General features: G+C 37.4%; 1 protein-coding gene across 15 annotated transcripts in view; it reads right to left on the reverse strand.

Moving 5' to 3' along the window:
- TRDN (triadin) overlaps nt 1–23,697 on the reverse strand; it is a 239,830-nt gene that overhangs the window by 151,219 nt on the left and 64,914 nt on the right. For 13 of the 15 annotated variants that reach the window (XM_076333512.1, XM_076333516.1, XM_076333514.1 and 10 more), the window contains 6 exons: nt 19,169–19,228; nt 16,392–16,451; nt 14,931–14,990; nt 12,289–12,348; nt 10,720–10,914; nt 6,053–6,112 (listed from right to left, as the gene is read on the reverse strand). In XM_076333512.1, coding sequence (XP_076189627.1) covers nt 6,053–6,112; nt 10,720–10,914; nt 12,289–12,348; nt 14,931–14,990; nt 16,392–16,451; nt 19,169–19,228 — 495 coding nt within the window. The remainder of the gene's footprint in view (nt 1–6,052; nt 6,113–10,719; nt 10,915–12,288; nt 12,349–14,930; nt 14,991–16,391; nt 16,452–19,168; nt 19,229–23,697) is intronic. The other 2 variants (XM_076333518.1, XM_076333517.1) reach the window with 2 other exon arrangements.

Below are 23,697 nucleotides of genomic sequence, written 5' to 3' on the forward strand. Positions count from 1 at the left end.
AGAACTCTCCCAGGAGATTACTAGAGGAATAAATGCTTCTGTCATTCAATCATCTCCATTTATGTCATCAGCAGAAATAAATGTGTCGACAAGTGTTTCATCATATGAACAACTTTTTTATAAACTGATGAACAATTAACTGTCAACTCTGAAGATTAATCCAGATGAGGCTTTGCAAATTTTGGGGTACAGTACTGCCCTCAGAGCAAGAAGACATGTTAGTTCTTAGGTACCCTTCCTGTTTAAAAAGTAAAACTGGAAAAGTTTCACAGCTCCCAAACTCTCCCTTTAGCATTTCACTAAAACAAATACCTGGTTTGCTTGTTTTCTACTGTAGGGGAGAGGCCTATTGAGTAGGTAGCATCAGAAAACATCTCTCCATAGAAAAAAATAGTATTCTCTAGCGTTCTCTCTCAAATTTGTAAGCCTATAACTCGTTCTACAGTTTTTCATGCTGAATTTCTCCAAACAAGAAGCAAATAACCTGTTACTTTCTTATTTATTATGACTGATTTTTTTATTGCACTGCATCAAATATATCCCCAGAGAAACTACACTGGTATCAAAGTTGTCCCCATGTAAATGTAAAGTAACAAGGTGAAAAGTTACACCCTGTCATTGATATATCCACAACACATCCTAGTCTTTAATCAGGTAGGAGTGACACTTAAAAATGGTTCAAGAGCCTAAAGCATTTTGCTATCTGAACAGCAGAGGGCAAGTATTTAACTCCAGTGCTACAGCCCACCCACAGCGAATACAGACGTTTTTACTTTCAAAATTAGGCACTTAATGCTCTCAGTTTTTTTGCAGTAATATACTCCATGATCTTGCAATATTGATGTGCTTTTATACCAGTATCTCCATAAATCTTTTCAGATATTAAATGGCAAGTATCACACTGACAATGTCTTGGACTTCTCTTACCATATTGTGTAATAGTAATAATCCCTGCTCTTTGACTGAATACTTCTTGACAATGGAAGAGAAGAGACAAGCCTTTGAAGAACATTGTAGACATGAAGGACATTCAGTCTGCCACTTCTTTCTGGGACCAAGCAGACTGTAGGATTCCCTATGGACTCTTGCCACAATTTGCCTGAATTTCTTAACTGTCTAGGTTTGTCTTTTTTCATAAGCATATGTGCAAAGGGTGAGTCTTCGATGATTTTTTAATGAGAAGGTGGGATGACTGTTTTACCCTATAGGATACACTCTCACCATGTAAACGTGCCAGAAATCCTGATGAATTTCTCCAAGGAAAATATTTTTTCAACAGTATAAGATTAGCAAAATCGTCTGCATCACTTTGGCTTTTAGACCTTGGCATGGAAATAGACAATAAACATGTGAGGGTAAATTGATGGAAGGGAAGGAAACAGTCATGTAGTGGTATAAGCTCCATAGGGTAACTGGGTGCTTCAGTGCAAAGATTTTAGATAGGCTAAATTGGCAATAATATCACATCTGTGCTCCCACTGTCTTTGTTGTCAATTAGGTAACTGTAAAGATCATCCAGTAGTGAGTCCAGTGTACTGTGAAATGCAAGTTGTTTAACCAAAACTAGAACACAGTAAAACTATGCACATAAAATAAACTTCCAAGTGATTAAAATGAAAACAAAATCTGACCATAAATATACAGTACGCCTGTGGGAAACAAAGGTGCCACGTTACAACCAAATACCCAAGAGATGCTTATCACTCTTAATTCAGCAGTAGGCAGCATGCATAACCACATGCTGAGGTGAGCATGCAAAAAAACAGACATGCAAGAATCCACTTTAGGTAGCTGCAAAATAAAAAAAGCATTTCATTGGAACAACTCCTTGATCTGCCAAAGTGGTTCAGGAAACATAAATGTAAAGCAAGCTGGCAAACATTGCAGGGAAAGCAGGGGAGGAGTGGTAAAACAGGAGTATGGCACAGGGGGAATAAAATAGAGCAGATCCAGAAGCATGCGCTACATGCTAAAAGAGTGACCAGTTAGTGTCCCTGAAATCCATCCACATGGGTGAGGATTTCAAACTCTCTAAGGGCAAAAAAATAGTTATGAAAATCAAGTTAAAGGTTTCTACTAAAATAGAATCTTTTTTCCTACCAATAAACTACAAAAAAAAAATGAATGAGAACACTAGAAATATTACTCAGAACAAAATTCAGGAATATCAAATAAATTATCAAATACATGGAATAGACCATATCCATGAAACTAGCTGAAAGTCAGTGGCCTTCCCTATCAGAAAAGCTATCTTGGACCTCAGAAATACCAGCGCCAGTAGAAGAATAGAGGTGCCAGTCAGAAGCAATGTGTCTCAGCATCTCTTAAAAACCAAGCTTTCCTCTTTAGGTTTTAAAGTTTTAGAAGTAAAACTTGAAAAATTAACCCTGGAAGAAATGCATATTAATTCTTCATTTACAGGCAGCCAAAAGGAGTACAAAGCAATTTGGACAGAGCGATTTGTTAATGCTGAGACAGTACTGCCCATACTTGGCTGAGAAACTGTAGTCCAGGGATAAACAAGATCAGAAAATCTATCCTTTGGAGGAAAGGTGGTTCATCAGTCCCTCTGAGAAATTGTCACTTATCACATGCATGTTAGACAGAAAGTAAAAAATATTCTCAAGCTTCATACTTCATCAGATAAAATCAGAAAGCACTTTTTTATACTGTATACAGTAGAGCTCAAGAGGGCTATCTATAAATGTCTCAGTAGAATCCAGGGTAGGTCACTGTTGCAGTCATGATATTCATGAGATGGACTTCTGGTTTAGCAAAACCTATCTGAGTTTATGGCTAAAACTCCACTGATATCTGTTGTAAAGGGCTGAGAACCTCAGATACTTTTCTTTTATAAAAAGTAAAATAGAAGTCTTGGAAGATAATTGCTATTGATATTGATATAATTATTGTGATTTACAGGAGTGGTATAAGCTCCATAGGGTAATTGCATGAAACTAGTCAGTATCAGGGACAAAAGCTGGCCAGAGAAAAGAGAAAACCAGCTAACGCTTTAGGAAGCAGCTTAGCAAGAATTCTCCCTTTTATGTCTTCCTATGACTTTGCCATTTTATTTATTGGGTTTTTTTTTCATTTATTGTTATTTATTTTGCAGTTTACATACATTTTATTCATTTTTTAAAGCTAAGACTGCAGTAACATGACAAAACTTTGAATAAATGAACAACATTTCAGCCTCATTTGTTAAAATCAACACAAAAGCATTATCTGACCTCCAATAGATTGTTCAGGTGACTGTCAAAATGTATTAATTGATATATTTTGAAAAGTGTATCTAATTAATGAAACCCAAGGATCTGAGCTTTACTTTTAATTATTTGATCACTATAAAATGCCATTTTAAATGGTCTACTTTGCTATAGATTCTTGCATAAAATTTATGTAAACCTAAAATAATCTAATGTTGCCAGTAATTAATATGAATTTTTCAGTAATACAAATATTTTTAAAAAATTATCAAAGAATAAATACTGAATGATATTCTTATTACTGACATTATAAATCCATATATTATGCCTAAGGAATCTAATGAGTGGGACACTGTTCTTATAAACTCATGAAGACAGAAATTCACATTGGGTGTAAACAATCCTACAAAAAGCCAATATACCTATGTAAAGGAATTTTCTATGAGAAAAATGTGTTTTTTCTCCTTCACAAATGGCAATATTGGGATTGACAGAAATGATTCCTGGTTTGAAAGTATTGCAGTGTCAGAGTGACTGTAATTAAATTCCTTAGCTGAATTGCACTCAGATCTCTTTGTTTGGACAATGTAATTTACCATAAAATATATAAACCGATAAAAGGATAAGATATAGCAGATTTTAAAGCTAATTGGATATTAGGGTTATTAAAGGGACTTAGTGTGCTGTTTTTTTCCCCACATTTATCTGTTCAAGAAAATGAATTACAGTAATATTTCAGTTCACAAAGACCAGTGTGAAATGAGCACGTTGCCTGAGAAAGGCCGTAACAAACACTACCTGAGCAGTGTTTGGTGGCACTCTCCTCAATGATTGCTATAAAGAGCACAGAGCTGGGCACACCTGGCCTTTACCTTGCTTCTCAGAGACACGGTTTGGATGTTTCAGCATTGCCTTTCACAGCTTGTAGGTTGACTAAAGCTTATTTTGAAGGCAATGCTTTATTTTACCTCCCGCAAAAATGCATCAGGTTCCATCACAACAACCATTCACAGCATTTAACTTCAGATGTTGACAAATGACTTAGCATGTCAAAAAGCAGTTGCTTTACAGGTGGAGCCATGGGTGGACTTTTGGAGACCCTAAGTTAAGGGGCTGTCCCCTTCCTTTTCACCTATAAATCAGATGATTTCAGCTGCTTTATGACTTATTCCCACTTTCTGGGGCCTCAAGCTGTCACCCTAGCTGTTCACCTGTAAGGCCAGCTGACCACCTAATGACCACTGAACATTTTTCATCTGTTTAACCTGTGGTTTCTTAGCACAACTCTGTCATAGCACACTGAAATGACACAAGGCAAACATTGGGAGGCAAGAGCAGACAGTCATGTCTTTTATCTTCTGAAATTCAAGTCACTACAGACTTCCCTCTCTATCTCCCTGCTCCCCTTCATGGTCTTCCCAGTTTCCTCGTAGCTGGAAAGGTCAAAACTGAAAAGCAATCTTCTCCAAAACTCCCTTCCCACAGCATGTCTGTTCTGCCTTAGGAGAGTGTCAAACAGCCCAGGGAGCCATCTGGAAAAAAGAGCTCTGACGTGCCAAAGCTGCTTGCAAATGTCAGGAGAACTATAAGAGTTCTCGAAGATCTCCATGCAAGTCTCTGTGTTGTGATTTATTAATGGTACAGCTGTATAAAGCCAGAAACTAGATGAATCACATCTGGTACAGGGGTTTATTTTTTAAATCAAAGCGTAACTGAAGGTCTCTGGAAGGTTTTGCTAACCTTTCTCCCACTCTGAGTCTAGTCCAGTCCCTCTGTTTATAACCAGCTGTCTTTAAAACTCCTAGAGGTGATAAAATATTTTGCTCTCTTTTAATGGAATCCCCTATCTCTCCATGTCACTATCTGAGAACAGGCAATACAAACCCTCTCTCTGCCTCCAAAATCCCAAGCTTGTTCATTTTCCCTCCACAAAAATCTGTGTCCTCCCTCTCCCCATTTGGAGAGTCTCTGTTTCTCAGCTACTTCCTTAGGACTTCCCAGCTCTGACTGGACCTGGGCATGCCAAGAGAGGACCTAAGCCACAAAGTAGAGGTAAGAAAACACACCCAATTCAGAGAAGGACCAGCAGAGAGCTTCTTGAGCAAATAACTGACTAAACAAAGCTTGTAAGGTTTAGTGTGTCCCTAAATATTCTATCCTTGACTCTTTTCATAAATATTGTTGCTTATCATTCCTAGGATTATGCCCTCTCTATAGTATGTCCTCTTGCACTGGATTTCAGAAGGAAGAGTGTCCATTTAATAAGGTCAGGGTAGATTGACTTAATATTATGATATAATGCTCAGTCATCATCAGTAGCTCTAGCTTCTTTTTTTGGCTAAGAATTAAGTGTCTGTGTTAGAACAGATGAGCATGGAGACGTGGGAAGAAAGAAGATAGAGCACAGAAGTGATGGATCAGCTAAGATATTTTATATACTAAGAACAACAATGGCAGTTCTATTTTTGAAGCATTCTGGGGTTAAGGCTTGGTATTTGTGGGGAAAAAAAAAACAATAAACCCAAGAAGTTATTAACAATAAGCTCTTTCCTCTTGCATCTCGGCCAAAAAAAGCATGGAAAATTTTAGCAATTTCTATAGCCTTCCATTGACTCTACTTTTAACATAACCTTAATTTTAATGCATGCAATGTAGACAGAAAATTAAAAGCTTTAATAATACAGCCATTAGCTCTTATGCTTTATTAAAACTATTTGCACACCCTTTGTTGCACTTGTGAGAGCTTTCAACAATACAAAACACACTTTTAATACATAAAGGAGCAGAAACTCTCAGGGAAACAGAAGAATATTAGAACAGAGTTCAATGATGTAGGAAAGTACCTGGATAAAAATCCCCTTGCGCAAACATGTCAATCACATAGCGACAGAATGCATATTGATCTAACAGAGCAAAGAGGAAAAAAAGAGTAATGGAGAAAGTAAATTTAAAATGTTGTTTCTATTTAACAGTTGTTTCTATTTAATGTTGTTTCTATTTAACAACTAACTCTTCTTCTGGGCCAGCAGGGCGCAGTGCACACCCCAGGTCAGCAGTGTGCAGCCTCGGTTTTGGCATACGTCCTGACCCCATGCGCAAGTACTGTGCAAACTGCTGCCTGGCCACAGGTCCCAAAGACTTTTTCTTATCCTTGAAGATCCATTTCAAATAGTCGCAGCCAGGTGATAGAAAAAATCAATAAAGTTTTATATCACAGTATTTTGTTAATATTGTTTTAACAGTATAATCAATATGTACATTTAGTGAATGGGAATATAAAGAGAACTCTGTGTACTTACACTCCTGTAGCAATGAGATTTTCCACAGAATTTTATTGTTTCACTACAGAATTATTTTCCAAATGCTAATCTTTACAAATATATGTCTATATTAAATCTGGAGATATATATATATTAAAACTATGTTATTCAGAAATTAAGGCTTCTGAATCTAAATGAAACTCTGATTTCAGAAATGTTGATTGTGTATTGATTTCTCCTATACATAAGCAGAGTTGAAGACCTTAATAAAAATTTCTAACATTAAGAATGGTGAATAAAAGTTACTAGTTGTAACTGAGTGCAAAAGAATTTACATATTATTGCTGGATTCTCCAGTTGTCCAGAAAAAAGCACGTTGCCCCACTTGACTCTAAGGGACATTAGCTTTGAAAGTTAATGTTGATGACTAAATGCCAGCTCTGGTTAACTAAGCTAGTTCCCAACTGTCCTGGAGTTAAGCATATTCATCCGTCTGTCCTAGACTGTTCTAGCACAGTTCCTAGGCTACAGAAGTTATATCTCTTCCTCTCTCCACCTCCTGTTGCTTCTCTCTCCTACTCACCTACAAAGCCGCTTACTTTCTCTTTGCCAACTTCAAAACAAAATTATGCAGACTTTGGAATACTTAAGATTTAAAAAATGGCATAACTGTTATATTTAAATGCAAAATGACGTTCCCAAGTATATAACACTCATTGTATTATTTGCTTTCTTACATAGTTCACTGGAGCATCAGTATTAGTTGATGCTGAAGATTTTATGTGATTGCTGCTCTGTTATGTTGACTGCCATAGAAGTCCTTGGGTGGAGAACTGCAGCTTTCGAGTCATGATTTCCTATGCGGTTGTAGAAATTAGGAAAGCGTTTACAAGCTGGGCAAATATCCAGTTGTTTCTACTGGTCGATAGGAGCCCATGCAGCTATTTCCTGTTACTGAGATGGTGAGGGTAATACTAGTCAGTATTGTAGAACCTGGGGCAAACCTTTCAGGATGTACACAGGGCTGTGGCTATAAACACTGTTTTTAAAACCTTTAATGACTATTCATAATAGTTTCTACTTTCATACTTAGGAATGCAAATTTATCATTCTGGCTGGCTCCAGCTTTGGATTCCATCCTTAAGGAATCTAAAGAATTTGGCTGCAATATCTGCCCTAAGTCTATGCGCAAATTTTCTGAAAAAAGTAGCAGCATATGTGTGAGAAAACATGTACAAATCTCTACTCTCAGTAAGCCCATCTACAGCCACTGAAGTCAGGAAAGTGTTTGCACTGACTTCAACACACTTGCAAATAGGGCCTCAGTATTAATAAATAAAAATGGACCAAGACCAATTCTTTAGCCCAGAAAGCAAATGGCAGGGCACAGCTCTTGCCCACAAAGCTGAGTTTTCCTTTCCCCTCTTTTGCCGAAACAAGCTGCCTTCATCCATGCTGCACACTGGGAAGAGCCCCTGGACCATTTTGGGGCATTGTACGAAAGACTGCTAAATGGGATGGGACAAAACTGTGTCAGGGACATAAGTTGTATGGACAGAGCACAAGCCTGTGCTGGTTCTATTTAGGTTATGACATAGACATAGCCTGAGGGCCTAGCAGCTCACACCATTTCACTGATACTAAAATAATCAATTTTTTAAACATAGTAATATAGACAGACCAGGATTAAAATAGATTGTGGGTGTTTGGGTTGGGGGAGGGGGGGTTGTTTGGTTTGGTTTTGGGGGGTTTTGTTTGTTTGGGGTTTTTTTTGTGGAAATGTAATTTGAATAAATTAAAAAAAAAAAGCCTTAATCTTAATTGTACCTCAGAAGAAAGATTTTGTATTAATCTTCTTCTCGTAGGATTTCTTTAGTAATTCAACCCCTGAAAACCGGGATTTAAAAAAAAACCTGAAGGCAGAATCTCTGAATAACAAAAATAGCATTTCTACTGTATATGAAATAATAAGGTGCACTGTAACATCCCATTGAGTTCATGGGAATTCTGCCAATCAGCAAACATTGAAACCTAAGGAATTTTAAATGAATATGATTTTCCAAATGTCTCTTCATGGCTAAAAATTCATTTTAATTTAAACTCCCTTGTTAAAAAGAGAATTTCACACTGTAGTTTTCACCTTATAACTCTGTAATAGTGGCACAAATATTCATCTGAGTACTAATAAATCACGTCAAGGTTTGGGCCTAGATTCTTATTGATAAAAATGGTCATAGATATTTCTGTCATTGGGCCTCATGTGATTTACCCTGGGAGATGACCTATCTTTTTTAATTTTAATTTGAGTAAGGAATGATGCAACAGCAGGGAAATCATAACAAATCTTCTGTGATTACTGTTATATTTTTTACATTGTTGCAGAAAAGCTGGCAGAACTACTCCCTTGAGCAAGGAAAAGTAAGGGTTGCAGGATCAGGAAATCTTGGCAAACCCTCATTGACTTCAAAATTACGTTCACCTTGGGTCACAGTGGGACTGAAATATAGAACTGAATTTTCTGAGAGTATCCAACTGGGCAGCAGGGGCTTATGGTGGAAAAAGGAAGGACGAAAGTAGAAAAGGCAGCTTTCACCGAACGGGTGTAGCCCTATCTCCAGTGATAAGGGCAGCTGAAGAGGCTCCTTCCTTCCTCCACTCCAGCTGCTCATTCCCACTTTCACCTGCCATGGTTCGGTGCACAGTCACTGGGGTCACACTCTAAAGCGGACTTACAAAGTGATCTGTTAATGTTTGATGTTAAGATGGATCATTTTGCTAATATTTATCAGTTAAAGGGGGGGGAAAAGAACCCAGAAAAACCAAACAAACAAATGAAAAATCATCACCACTATCTCTGTAATCTTTGACCCCTACTTACTTAAAATATTTTGCTGTCAGGGAGTAAAGTGCCTCATCTGCACACCATTGCTTTTTGAGAGCCTTATCCTGAACAGTATGGAGTGGATTCCACTGTGCACTGAAACTCTGTCAGAGCAAACAAAAACTGAAAAGGATTTGCACCTCCCAAGAGGAGCTCAACAATTTGCTGAACTTTCCCCTTGGTTACAGCAATCAGCATGAAAGATGCTGCTTTGATTTTATGCCTCAAAGGCTCCAGTATTTCAAGTAAAAACCAAAATTAACTAGAATAGAAATAAATGCTAAAAAATACTGGTTCAGCACACTATGCATTTCAGAAAGGGGGTTCTGTCTCAAAATCTCTCCTTTCAGATTTCTAGAAATGTATAATTCAGGCAACTCCTAAGGGGCCCAGAGCTGATGGCTTTGAAATTCTGAGAGAATCTGCCTGGGCAGATTCAGATATCCAGGCAGAGATGGCTGCTTTGATGCTCAGGCATAATGATTTATCTGTGGTTATCAGCTGAAAGGATCAGATAGGTGCGCCACGCAATGCTGAGCTGCCTCTATTAATGTCAGAATAATCCTGTGCCTGCAGTGTGGCAACATGTACAGAGAGCCAGGTCCTGCCGCCTTCATTCATACAAAATTGTACCTAACGCCATGGAAGAGCCACAGGGAAATCAGGGGACCAGTCAGTGCCAACTTGGGAGTGGACGAACCCAGGCTGACTCTGACAAAGAGCAGCATATAGCTGACACTTGTGTTTGGCGTCGATGCATGTTGATCCTTTGTTTTATCACTTAATTTCTTCCTTTCACCAGGGTAATGGCATTTCTTTCCTTTTTAGGAGAAATTTGGAAGCTGATCACATCAAATTACATCAGACAGGTATATCACTACGTCATACAATACCTGGCAACATGACAATGCCTCATATAATCTGATGTAATACAAATTATTACATTCCCTTTCCTCTGCTGCTACTTTCCTTGTTACGAAAGACGTGCAGATGACCCAGCAGGTCATTGGACAGTCTGTATTTTCCAAAATAACTTTATTAGCAATACACTACAGAAGATGCTACTGAGAAAATCCATGAAGACACCAGCCTATCTGAAGAGAAATTGGTCCTTGCTAAAGAAGGATTTAAACTAAAATGAAACTTTAGCCATGACAAACAGTTAGAACATTCTGGTTATTTAGATTAAACTTAATTTATTCTTGATAGTCTCCTTCTAGCAGTCTGAGATTCATCTGGAATTTATTTGTACTGCACTTTTGTTTTTCATGGGTGGACTTTGGTCCTTGCCAGCTTTAACTTCATTCTCTCTGCTTCTTCCCTACTACCTTTTTAAGATCTTCCTCTGTTTCCTCCTGGTTTTGTTTACCTTTCTTTTCCGATTTAGTTACAGTCTGAAGAGCTTTCTCTTCTTTAATTTTCGGTTTGGCCTTTATTAGCCCAATTTCTGTTGTTTTAGTCTCGGTCTGCTTGACCTTCTCAGTCGTCTTTGCTTCTCCTTTTCCATCCTTCGCTTCCTTTTTAACTTTTGCTTCCACTTTAGTGCTCTTTACTTTCTTCTCCTCTGCAGGTAATAAAGAACAAGCTTTCAGTGTCATTCTTTCCCCCCAGAATAATACTCAGTACCATTTATTTTATCTTGTGCTATTACTAATGAGTTTTCCTTCATCATTAACACCTTGCTCAGATCTGATGAAAGCTATAATCCCCTAAAACCAGATAGACTTAGACAGGAATATGAGATGCAAGCATGTTTTGTCTTCAGTCCTGTACCAAGTATTTGACTGATACTAAGCATAGTAGGCTATGGCAAATAATATTCAATGATTTTAATGACAATATGCTAGCTTTTATGGTACAAACTAGGGAGACAAATATTGGTCATGAAGCAAACAAATATGGGAGGTACTTCCAGGCTAAATCTGATTAACTTTAGACTTCAGAGATTGGAGCTAAACTCTGTGTAAGCTGCAAAAGTAGCTGATTTAAAGTGTGGCTATTTGTAAGGGTTGCTTTTATGCACCGATTCTAGGTCTCTGCCCAAGAAGTTTTGAGCTCTTGAGTCTCTTTCTACACCAATTCCACAAGCTGAAAGACTAGTCTGAGACAGGCCAATTCATGATGCGCTATGCAGCAGAGTGAGAAGGTCTCCAAACAGAATTACTGAATTGCAAATACCAGTGGCTGAAGCTACACGGAGCTTGGTGAGACCACAACTATTCCTTCTGCTCGTATGTATCAGCAGCTTTTTCTCATCTGAGTCATGGATGCTGACAGTATGTGTGTTTCTAGTTCACTTCAGTGGAAAACCCAACAGTAGTTTAAAATGACACTGAATATGGTTTAAACTAATCTGTTTAGTGTGATGTTCATATTTCTGTTTTCTTCATAGCTCTAAAAGTCTCCATCCTTAAGGTAAAACTTGAATGCTACAAAATCCATGTCTTCTGTAAGACTGGACTTCTATTTCTATTAAGCCACTGGGCTGATTAGACTGATTTTATCAATGTGTAAACTGAATAGTTCTACCTATTCTAAAATAGAATACAGATATTTGTATAAGGGCAATTCCTTCTTACAAACAAAGCCACGGCATGACCAAATATTGCCAGCTAGTGAAGAAAGAATTTGCTTAACTAGTTATAGTGAAAATGTATATGTCAGATCACTTACAGATAGGCCTACTTCTTTTACAGGGAAATGGTGGTTCTTACCTTTAATTCTCACCTTTGAAATTTCAACAGGTTTTAAAAGGGATCATGCATAGAACTAACCCCTGGATGTTCTAGAGACATTTTAATTCTAACTATATTATAATTTCATTATAGTGTCATGTAGCTGATTTTTCATATACATTATATTATCTGTGCCAAGAAAATAAAGTTTATGAATTTTAATGTAAATTCTGGTAAAAAATGTAGTATAAATAAATAAATACCTTTGGGAGGAGGTTTCTTTTCAGCTTTTTCATGTCTTTCAGGTTTGTCTTTTTGAATTACTAGAAATGAGTACAATTGTATATTAGGGGAAAAAAAAAAACCCTCACAAAGAATGAGAAAATATTGCTAAGACACAAAAACATCCCTGGAAGTTTCACATTTCTTCATGATTCCTGTTTTTCAGTTTGCAAAATTCTTGCTTCTTTTTCTCAGGTTCACACACTGGGGTAAAAATCTTCCAAATATCTGTTGAGACTTACCTAACCAGAAGACAAGACAGTCACACAGATCTGAAGCTCTGTAGGGAATGTTTATACTGCATATTCCAGATGACACAAACTTGCTCTGCTCAGGCTCTGAGCAGGCACGGGCCTGATCTTCTTGTGCTCCCGCCAACAAGAAACCGTGCGACTACATTTGGCTTACAGAAAGAGATTTTTCTTAGCTTGGGCTCACTGTCATACAAACACAGCCACAAGCCTGGTGCTCACTTCAGAGCCCAGCTCGAGTGAGTTCATGTCTGCACAGGATGCACTGTGTAAACACACACTGCTATGTCCCAGAAAGGCTGTCAAAATTTTTTGCAGAGACTTCTATCTTTCCTCTCCTGGTTGCCATCCAGACATATTGCCAGAACAAAACAGCCTTGAGAGTTAATTACACTTCTTTCAAGTGATAACTACATAATAGCAACATCCTCTCTAACTGAATTCCAGCCTGGAATTGCTGCCTATATGAGCCATGATTTAAATTTAGACTGGTTTTTCTTTTTTTTAAGATAGCTGTTTCTTAGATGATGTGTTTAAATAGCATTCATATCACTGAAGCTTTCTGGAGCCTTTAGCAGGGGCTGAAGAAGTATCTTAAGTCTTTGTATTGAGCGTAGAGAAAATCTCCTGACTGTGGTGGAAGTAGTCACCTGATTTTCAGTACACCTGTTCCCTGAAGTTGGCCTGGACCTGAGCATCCTCACTTCTTAGGGACTGCAAGTGGTTGAAATGGCCCCTCAGCACTGCTGGTAGCCGATCCAGTTTCGAGCAGACCCCAGACAAAAGGGAGGTGAGCCTGGCAATGGATAGCTCAGCATACTGCCGGCATAAATGTGCCTTAGGAAGTGCTGAAGGCAATGAGGGCCCTAGTGCACCGAGTCCACCCACAGGGACTCGCATGGCATGGAAACTGCTCAAGAGAGGGTAGCATGTCTATATGTCATACTGCAGGAGCACATCTCCCTAGCTACAAAGTGGCCAAGTTCTTCGTACAATTTTCCAGCCAGTGACTGGAGTCATGGCTGCTATTAAACATTAAAACTCTAAGTGATTATTTGGTTAGCTAGCAGAAGATAAATGGGTAAACAGGCTGGCTGCTCATTAAGAATATCTCAGTGATTCTTGGAAGTTATTTGCTTTTCAAATCTACACAGACATTGTGGGCATTTATTTTCTCTGGATTACTTCAGTGTGAATTCACTTTATAAAATAAAGTCCTACACTTTCAAGTTATACACTGAAAGTAGAAAAAATGACCAAATATCCCTTTTAAAGAGTGACTGGACAATGGCTACCTATCAGAGTCTTTTAAGGCTTTAAGTCTTCCACTTTTTCTCTTTCTTCACTCCCACTTTCTGTTTTCACATTTCTCCTTAGAGTAAGGTCGAGTCCAATAAAGACTGTTTTGTACATTTGAATCTATATTGTCTGAACAGATTCAAATTAAACCTAATTAATTCATGCATCCATCATCATGAGATTAATCTGAATGCCATAACAGACTGATATTAAGATACATTGCATAGTATTTTTTTCAAGAGTTAACTGAGTAAAAGTAAGAAGAGACAAAGACTGAAACCTAACTTCATTACAGAAATATCTGGCTTCCAAAAAGCAATGCATGTAAAAAAACCCCCAAATCTTCAGAGCAAAAACATTTAAATGCTAAGCAATAATAAATGTTAGTCTTTAAAAAATGGCATAACAGGGCAAGCTGATTGCATTTTTAAATCCCCCTGTCCAAGTCATAGCTAAAGGTGGAATTATCAGTCAAAAGAAGACTGAAAATCACCTCTCATACACAATATTGCTTCAGAATATATATGATAATTAGTTGATATATAAATCTTAACCAAAGCCACTTCTGCCATGGAGGACAGTACAAATCATGTACTGAAATGAAAATGTTATTGCAAAAAATAAAGGCAAGAAAATGAAAATCTATTTTTGGATATGATGGAAGACCCAGACAGAGAGTTAGTAAACACTCTTGCATTAGGTCTGCACCAGATTGAGAACTGATACACAAGAGAAAGCCTTCTTTGCAGGTAAATTACTGAATCCCATTGTGGAGGAAAAGACATCAAGGAATGCAAATATAATAGTCATAGGCTTATTTCTTCAGCTGCACAAGAATGATTCATAATTACCTCTGTGCATCAAAACAAGAAAACTGGGCAAGAAATATATGCTGAGCAAGACTTCATTCAGGGGCTGATCAAGACCTGCCTAAGCAAAAGTGAGAGCACCCAAAAAATGTAGAGCATGGACTAGAAGAGCTTTATACTTTAAATATTCATCTCCATGCTCTCCCAAACTATATAGACATTAAAATCTAAAATTGTACAACATCCCATAATAATCTGCATTACCTTTAGGAGGTGCTTTCTTTTCATGTTTTTCTGGCTTTTCAGGTTTCTCTTTGTGAATAGCTAGAAATAAATAACAACAACATTAATGGTTATTAAAAAAGAGAACTGTTACATTTCAAGTGAGAAAAAGGAGAAAAAAGATCAAGAAACACAAGCAGGCATCATGGCTCTCCATGCAAAGAACCAGAAAGATTGATTCAGCTGCTGCTGTCTGCTGCTGATGTCAAAACACGATTCGAACTTTCAAAAATTTGTCTACCATCCCTGAGGTCTCTGTCATCACCTGGGGGAGGAATGGTCCTTCTGGCACAACTGTAATCCCATGAAAGAAGTTAGTCAAGAAGAGTCATGCTTATTTATGTTGTTTACTGGTTCATTTTATTTGTTTTGTTTTAAATAGTCGTTTACTGGTTGATTTTGGTTTGTTGTTATTTTTGAGCTTTCTTGTTTATTACTTTGGTTCATTTCTGAAGGGTTTTCCGAACTCCACATAACAACTAACAGTTTTTCCAGCTATGAATGATTAAACACTATAATTAATTACAAATCTAATTGCAATGGCATTATAACTAATGCTCTTGGGGGCTTTTTGTTTGCTTTTAATTTCCACTTTACAAACTGAAATAAAGTACACTGTAGTGACTAGATTTCTGGCTCAGGTTTCAGGATACACCTGAGTTGTGCAATAGTCACTGAGTGGTGGGTAGTCTGGAATATTCTTCTATGTGGGCTCTGACTTGCTAATTTATTGCAATTAATGTTTACACAGTAACTTGTCCACGGGTGTGCAGAACTGATATTTGTATGCGTTCATATCCCCTGAGGTATCCTACGGGGACCAGGCGTGTGAAAACACTCAGCTGCGTATTTGACTCCGGCATATGAATTTATACTAAGAACACAAAAATGTATGCATGAGCATTGCTATGTACTCTCCAGCCTTGTGTTGGTGTTTCAAAAGAAAATAAGAATTGTGGAAGATGAAGCAGTGCTAGATACCTATTTATTGCAAGTAACTACTTAAAGAATTAACCCTGCCCTATTCAATGCCTATGCAACAGCCCTACTCAGTATTGTATTTAAAATGTTTTTTTCACATGGCCTGCCTCATTACCTTTGTTTACAGGTTGTCAGGTGTTTTTCCTGGATGACCATATTCTCTTAACAACCATACTTACTGTGAGTGTTGGAAATACTCAGAGATTACTGGGAGATTATACTAATCCAGAGTATAAAACATATTGTCTCCCTTCCTCAGAAAAAACCCAACAAACATGCAGAAGGAATACAAAATGCTACTCAGTCTGTATGTCTGCAAACCTTTATATGATCTCATGATCTGTATTCATAAAGTTCTATAACATTTTTTCCAATCAAGGGGACACATAAATGGAAATTGAGTAGACAATTAGCTCTGGGATACCTCAAAATGTAAAATAAGTTCTGACATTAAATCATTACCTGCATGTCTTTCCTTTTTTTCAGGTTTTTCTTGTCTTTCCAGTTTGTCTTTATGTGTCACTAGGAAAGAAGAAATGTGTTCATATATATTAAAAAAACTGTGGAAAAACTCAATAATCAAAAATAATTCTACCAAGATAAACCTTAGGAGTCAAAATGGCAAACTGTGTTACTCCTGAACTATCCCGTGCATACCTGCACAGCATACATGATACTACGTGGGTGTGAGCAGACAACTCTGGCTAACAAGTCACTGCTTACCACCCAAGCCATGGTAACATGCCTCAGCTGTTTACTACAGTAACATCATCGCTTGCAATTGTCTGTCCATTCCTGAAGTGAGATTTTCAGAAAACTGTCAAGGACTAAGGCAGAGCTCGCAGTAAATGCTGCTGCCTGCACTAGAAAGAGGACATCACCTGGGCCACCCCATACTGTCAGGCAGAGGCTCATAAAAACCCTGGAATCAATCCTGGAGCATAAGAGCATCACATGCACAAATGACATGTCTGTCACTTGCCAGCTGGCTTGAAATGGATAACCAGTAATGGATACGGAGAGCTAGTAATGGATATGGATAGCTAGTAATGGACACTAGCTGAGATCAGTCCCCGGCAATGATGATCTCAGAGCCATAATTAGATGCCCAGTACATGCAAAGTAAAAACTAACATTATGACAGTGGAAACTGTATTATGCTATCCACTCATTCACGTAACATTTTCCACTCACTTTTCTTAGGATTTTACACAATAATTTTCCAGACAATGGGAAATAAACATGTGGATTTTGGAGCACTTCAGAAAAATCAGCTGTGAAACTGCAAGCTACCTTTAACTCTAACTCCTGTGGAGATTTCATCCCAGTTTAGTAAAACTCCCTTTGTCAAACATGAGAAAATAAGGAAGTACTTTTACAGTACCGTGAATTCCATATCTAACTGGAAGCAAAAGAAGAAAGGTAGGGAATATTCAAGCGCTCGCATTTTTTTAGCAATATAGTGATGTAATAAATGAGAATGAGTTCCTAACACAGCTGACTGAGTCACTTCTAAGTGACTGAGACACTTTTAATTATTCTCTGTGTCATTAGATAACTTTCCTAAACTTCATCACAGAAGGTGATTAGAAATTAGAAAAGGATGTTATTTACTCTCTCCGTTACCTAACTCTTGAAAAGGGAATGTATTTAAAGGAGAAAATAAACAGTTAAAATACAGGGATGCAGTGAAACTTTAGAGTCTCCCAGTCACACTACAATGAAATGGGCCTTAGAAAGACATGCATCCATAGTCATAGTTTTAAAATATAATGTACAGTCTGAAAGCAATCTTTCTTAGCACTATGAATACAGAGAATCTCTATATGTAGTAGTGTTTTAGTAGCAATTGTAGCAATAGTTCACTAAACAAAACTAAGTAATACATTCACTTTAAGATAAAATACAGTTAGGTAGACAGAATATTAGTGGGAGTTATGACAAGTTAAGGCAGTATAATATTTCTTATTCTTCTTCATTGGCTATCTGAGATTGGCTGGGATCATTTTTTCCTGTTCTAAGAAACTTTTAAAAACATTAAATATTGTTCTCCTATCAAATCAAATTGAAAAGTTTCCCAAGTTTTCCACAAAATAACAAGAGAAGTCTTAATCACACATTCATGTTTTAATATGGGACATTATAGTCTTTGCTTTGTCATTTTTCTAAATCTCTGAAAAAAAATCTCTTGTTACCACCATTCCATTTTCTAGTAGTAAATATTCATTCTAAGAGAAACCTGAACTTACGTGCCTGCCATTAGCCTCTAGAGTCAGTCTTGCTAACTGAATGTCTTTTGTATTATTTATATAAAAAGGAAAAGCTCCAATCAGAGACCATTAGTAAGGCCTAGTCAAGCACAGATTTCAGGAAGGTGCACGTTCACTTGGGTTGTGAGACTCGTGTTCTCGGTCTGAAATAAATCAGCCATGGCTGGATATTGAGTCTTCCCTTTTTTGGGTGATTTATGATGACCACTGGCCTATTTGCTCTTCCCGAATGGGCTTCTTCCTCTAGCCTAATACTTCATTAGTCACGTTTTTATATAAAGGACATGTTCTCAGAAGGGTTAAAGTGTTTTGACAAGTAGGTATGTCCCAACAAAATTCCATTTTGCCAAAAAATCCCCCACAAGAGGCAAACTATATGGTGGCTCTTGGAGCCCAGAGCTAACTCATGAGTTGTGGGTGGAGAGGAAGCAGTATCTTGATTTTGACTCCTGTAACAGGCAGATTTGTAATTCGTTGTTGGCATACACCAACAGCAAATTAGTAAATCCTCTCTAACACCCTCTCCCCAACATCTCTGAAATGAGTCTGTGGAAATTTTTTTTCTAAAGCAGGTCTCTGAAGCAGAATGTCTCCAGGGACCGTGCCCTCTATGTTATAATTTACTCATTATGTTTTGCTCAGAAGTATTCTCAAAGACAAATATTATGCTTGGATTTATTCAAGAATAATAAAAAAGGCACCTATTTATGCTCTGGGCATCTTTTATGTAAGTTAATAATACAGTAAAATCTTCTTCATTAATCTCTGAATATAATTTTAGCTTTTCTGCAGAGAGTGATGAATTCAAAGTGCTTTTAAAATCCTCATTCCCCTTCCAGCTGGCTTTCACAACACCTCCTCAATCCTTAAACATAATTGGGATTTACAAGAAGGGTCTAAGAGTCAATAGATTAGACTGTTTTGAACCACTGGCAAAAAGACAAAGAACATCAAATGCTGAGTACATACCCTTTAGGGGTTCCTTCCTCCCAATTTTTTCTTGTTTTTCAGGTTTGTCTCTGTGAATTACTAGAAATAATAAAAAAAAAACCAAAACCCACAATAAATCTGTGATCTGGAGGTATTATGTACACTTATTATTTCACCAAAGTAATCGAGGAAAAATATTTATAAATTCAAATAATGGATTTTAGCTCTGAGTCTCAGGTACTAGACGATATATAGACCTTCTTAATGTCAATATTTAATTCCAGGTCCAAGAGAAATATTTGTCCTTGAATAAGCCTTCAGATGTTAGACCATATTTTTGCAAAATAAGTGATTATTCAGCAACCTTAACCTTATCTGTGGGATCTCTTTCGGTCCCATTACAGAAGCACCCTGACTCTAAGATTTCTGACACAGGAAATTATTTTCAGTCCTTGACAGCATTGCTTTCTATTCTTAATAAAAACCAGCTAGCATATTGCTTTCCATGCTCTTTTTTCTTTATTTTTAGCTGTTACTTCAGCCACGGGATGGATTAACAAGAAAACATCTCTTTTAATCAGAGTGTAACTTCAGGAAGAGCAGCTGTTCAAAACACAACCAACTACACGTCCTGCTAGAAGCCCACCCAACTTTCAGACCATGTTTTTGGACATGGTTGTATTCCACATCCTAATGGTTTAGACAGACAAAAACATTCCTTGTCAACCTCTACTACCAAAAGACTAGAATTTTGCAATTTCAGGGAAGAAATATTTTCTTGGCAATACTTGTTTCTGTCAACAAGTAAACCACAGAAAATACAACTCTGATTAGAAGACAACTGCGAGCTTTATACACAAGCACAGTAATGTTTTTGCATGCATTCATTTCACCAGCTTTGCAGCAAATGTCATTTCACAGAGGTGCAAGCATTTTTTTGTTGGTTAAATATTTCCTCATTAAAAAATAGGTCCATGTCTTTAAGAAAAATCATTCCAAACAGCCAGTAATTTCATTACATCTTGCATGTGTTTGCATTATCCAAATACATTTCCAGTCATAACAGGTAAATTATTGTTGATAACAATTAGCAGTACAGTGGAAAGAGATTGAAGGGAGATTTTTCAAAGCCTTTAAGGAATGCGGACAGCCAATTTACACTAAAAAAACAGGCTGTGAAGAACGCAGCAGCACCAGCAATTTATTATTGAATGAATTACAGACTGTAACTCATTCAGTTGCTTTAGGACATCTAGTAACATACCAAGGAAAAGCAGTCTCCTCTCTCCCTATACCGTGTAGACCTTAGACCGAATATTTTTGCAGAAACTGTAGCATGCTTTTACATCTTACATTTGTATTAGCAGGTGCTAGCTCTGTGCAAAACACTTGGAGCCAGCGTGTTGTCAGTTTTGGATGGGGCAATAGCACATTTTTGCAAACAATAGCTCTGTGATGGTCAATGGCAGTGAAACGCGAGCTTCTGCACATCGGACAAAAGCCCTTGCAATGTTTATGCCAAAAAATATAGCTGAACTATGCAGAACAGACTGGCAATCAGAAAGCTTGTTTTTAGCCACAGAATATCTTACTTGTGTAAGGGAGACTGTTGTGGTTTGTTTTTTGTTTTTTTTTAAATTTATTCTAGTTTCTCCATAGCATTTCCCTATTTTACGCTTTGGAAAAAAAGACAAAATGAGCCTTGAATGACACTAACTGAATTGAGTGTCAGCAGACCTTAAAGTGGAGGGAAAAATCCAATTTAAGGTTCCTTCACATCATCAAAATGCTATAAAGGGCTAAAATGCAAAGAAATATTAATATTTGTGTGGACTCCAAGCTAAAAACACGGAGAAAGGATCAGTTGGCTCCTGCTTGAGAAATAAAAGTAACTCAGTGTATCTGGGCAGGAAGCCTGGAATGTGGATATGCAGAGACCAGGCTGGCATAAGCATAAGCTATTTTTCTCTTCCCAGTGATAGGCTGAAGGCAATCTCTGGTTAGTCCAAGAGCCCTATCCTGTTGATATCCCCATAGCCTCAGAGCTTGCTAATCTCAGATTGTAATGTTTACCATTACCTCTTATGGACACTGTCAGAGCTATGGCTTTTGGGTAGAACCTTATCCGGGGAGGGCAGGTGTTGCCAAAAATTAAAGGGTTCATGTTCCAGGGCTGTGATGACTGGCCATTTTTGACTCATCAATCACAGTGCGGCAGGGACACCAAAGTCCACTGAAGCTTTTGATTTGACAAACTTAAATTTGATTTTTCTTTTGCATATTAACTCTGTTTTTTTCCCCTGAGATGTTTTCATGTTCAGCCTCATATGTGGTCCTAAAAGCTCTGTCATAGAAAATACTTCACTGTCTACAGATCTTTTCCAGATTTAGACACTTGGATATCTATTTCTTTGTAAAGGGCTTAATACATGCCCTTTTTCAAGCCCACACAGCTTAGGTGCAAGCATTAAGTTTTAGAAAAAAGCCAGGCTGGCCATACTGCCATGTTTCTGTGAAACAAACTAGACTTAACAAGATTTTGGTTTTTTGCATGTAAAAAACAAAGAGAAAGCACATAAAAATGTTTTTAAGGCTGCAAAGTCAAGCACTCTTCAGCTGAAAAATGCTGGAACTGAAACTGCTCATTCAAACATTTTATTTGTTTTATGACACACTTTGTAATTAAAAGATCATCTCTTTTCTTTTTTTAATAGGATGCTGGATTCATCCAGAAAAAATAAGAAGAATAACTAAAATTAGTTTTATGACAATTGTGTAAGCTAAAATTTTCCCACAACTTAAAGAAATTTTCTTGGACTTCTTTGCAAATACCAAAACCCCCATAAGCTCAGAATAAACTGTTATGAGCATTGGAAAAAATATAACAGTCCAACCTAATTTTCACTAACCTAGATTTTGGAAATTGCTGAAACATTTTTATATGACTCTGAATGAAAATTCAGCCAAAGGCAAAAAGATGAGCATGAAAAATTTCATCCTTAATGACTGGAGTGTGGTAAATTTATGAATAATCTAAAATAGGAGTTTATAATGGAAAATTTTAAGGTAATTTAAAAATGTATTCCAAACTTAATCATATAAGAATATTCCTATCTACTTCACATAAAATTAAAAACAAGAAGCATAGCATATATGTGAGAGGTTTTTCCAAATTTCAATCATCTAATAGTATATTTGGTTTGCATCAGGTGGAAGACATAGTGAAGGGGGATGTGATTTAGTTTTTCTTCATTAAAGTGTTTGAGACAGAGACATTACCCACCCCAAAAAAGCAAGTGCTAAAAGAAGAGATGTAATAAGGAGGCACTAATTCCATACCTAAGGGAAGTAAAAATAGTTTCCAGCTGAGTAAGTCTTCAGTCTGCTGCTTAGTATAAAGCTAGGTGATGAGTGCAATAAGCATGAAAGAGAGATTGCTTGTTCCAGCTAACTGACTAAGTGCTTGTCTACAGAGCAACACTCAGGAAAGTTAAGATAAATGAACTAATACAATGAAGTTAGAGTGCGTTAGTCAGAGAGCATTGAATCTCCGTGTAGATGCTTTTATTCAAAAGTAAAGTAAACTTAGATGGCTATAAGTTAATTCCTCTTGAAGGAACACTCAAAAAAAAAAAAAAAAAAAAGGAAAGGGCTTGATCTGGAGAGGGGCACAGGCTTCCAGGTCCAAAACAATAATCTAAGGAAATCCCAGCAATTAATGAACTTTGGAGGCACCTGCACTCATTACAAACCACCTCAATTACCTGTGAAGGGGGAAGAGGCTTGCCTCTGAGTTTGCCCAGGTCTTCCCCAACTGGTACCAGACATGTACACGTTGCTCACTGCAGCGCCTAACCCTGTGCTGGATTTAGCCCTTCAACACTGAACATAAATAATTGCAGCAGTCAGACAGCGTTACATCCATCTGAACTGAGATTTTGGTTTGACATCTACTGGTGGTAGTCAAACTGCCCACAGCATTGCCTTCACCCTAGGCTGCTGTAAGCCCATGCAGCTAAATAGATACTTGACAGCTGTACCTGAGCCACTACAGTTACATTGTTATCTGTGCCATGTTACCTAGTTTAAAGTTAACTCAGGTATATCTGTAGCCATACCTCCAGAAATCAGGGTAGATAGCCCCAGTGTCAAATGTAAATACACCATTTAACTTGCTAATTTTGTCAGCTTATGTGGGTTTCTAGTACACTGATTTTTATGGTCCAGCCCTATTTATCTACTTAGCTGTCTCAAATACCTTATCTTTCAATGACAACAAATTAAATTATGGGGATACATTATATTTGTCTTTATAATCTCATAATTTATCCATATGCTAAAACACAGACAGCTTTATTCTGTGATGTTTAATATTTGCATTATCAGTACAGGCCTATTAACAAGTCAATAGGGGTAGGAGGGACAGATATGTGCTATGCATAGTAAATGAAGTGGTTTTGAAGGGCCTGGAATCTATTTGTCATATCAGGCTGAATTCAGAGATACTTTCTGCAAAAAAACAGAGAGGCTAGTACTAATTCAGAGGCACACGAGTATCTGTCCTAAAA

The sequence above is a fragment of the Aptenodytes patagonicus genome, chromosome 3 (assembly GCF_965638725.1).
Source record: "Aptenodytes patagonicus chromosome 3, bAptPat1.pri.cur, whole genome shotgun sequence".
NCBI classification, from domain to species: domain Eukaryota; kingdom Metazoa; phylum Chordata; class Aves; order Sphenisciformes; family Spheniscidae; genus Aptenodytes; species Aptenodytes patagonicus.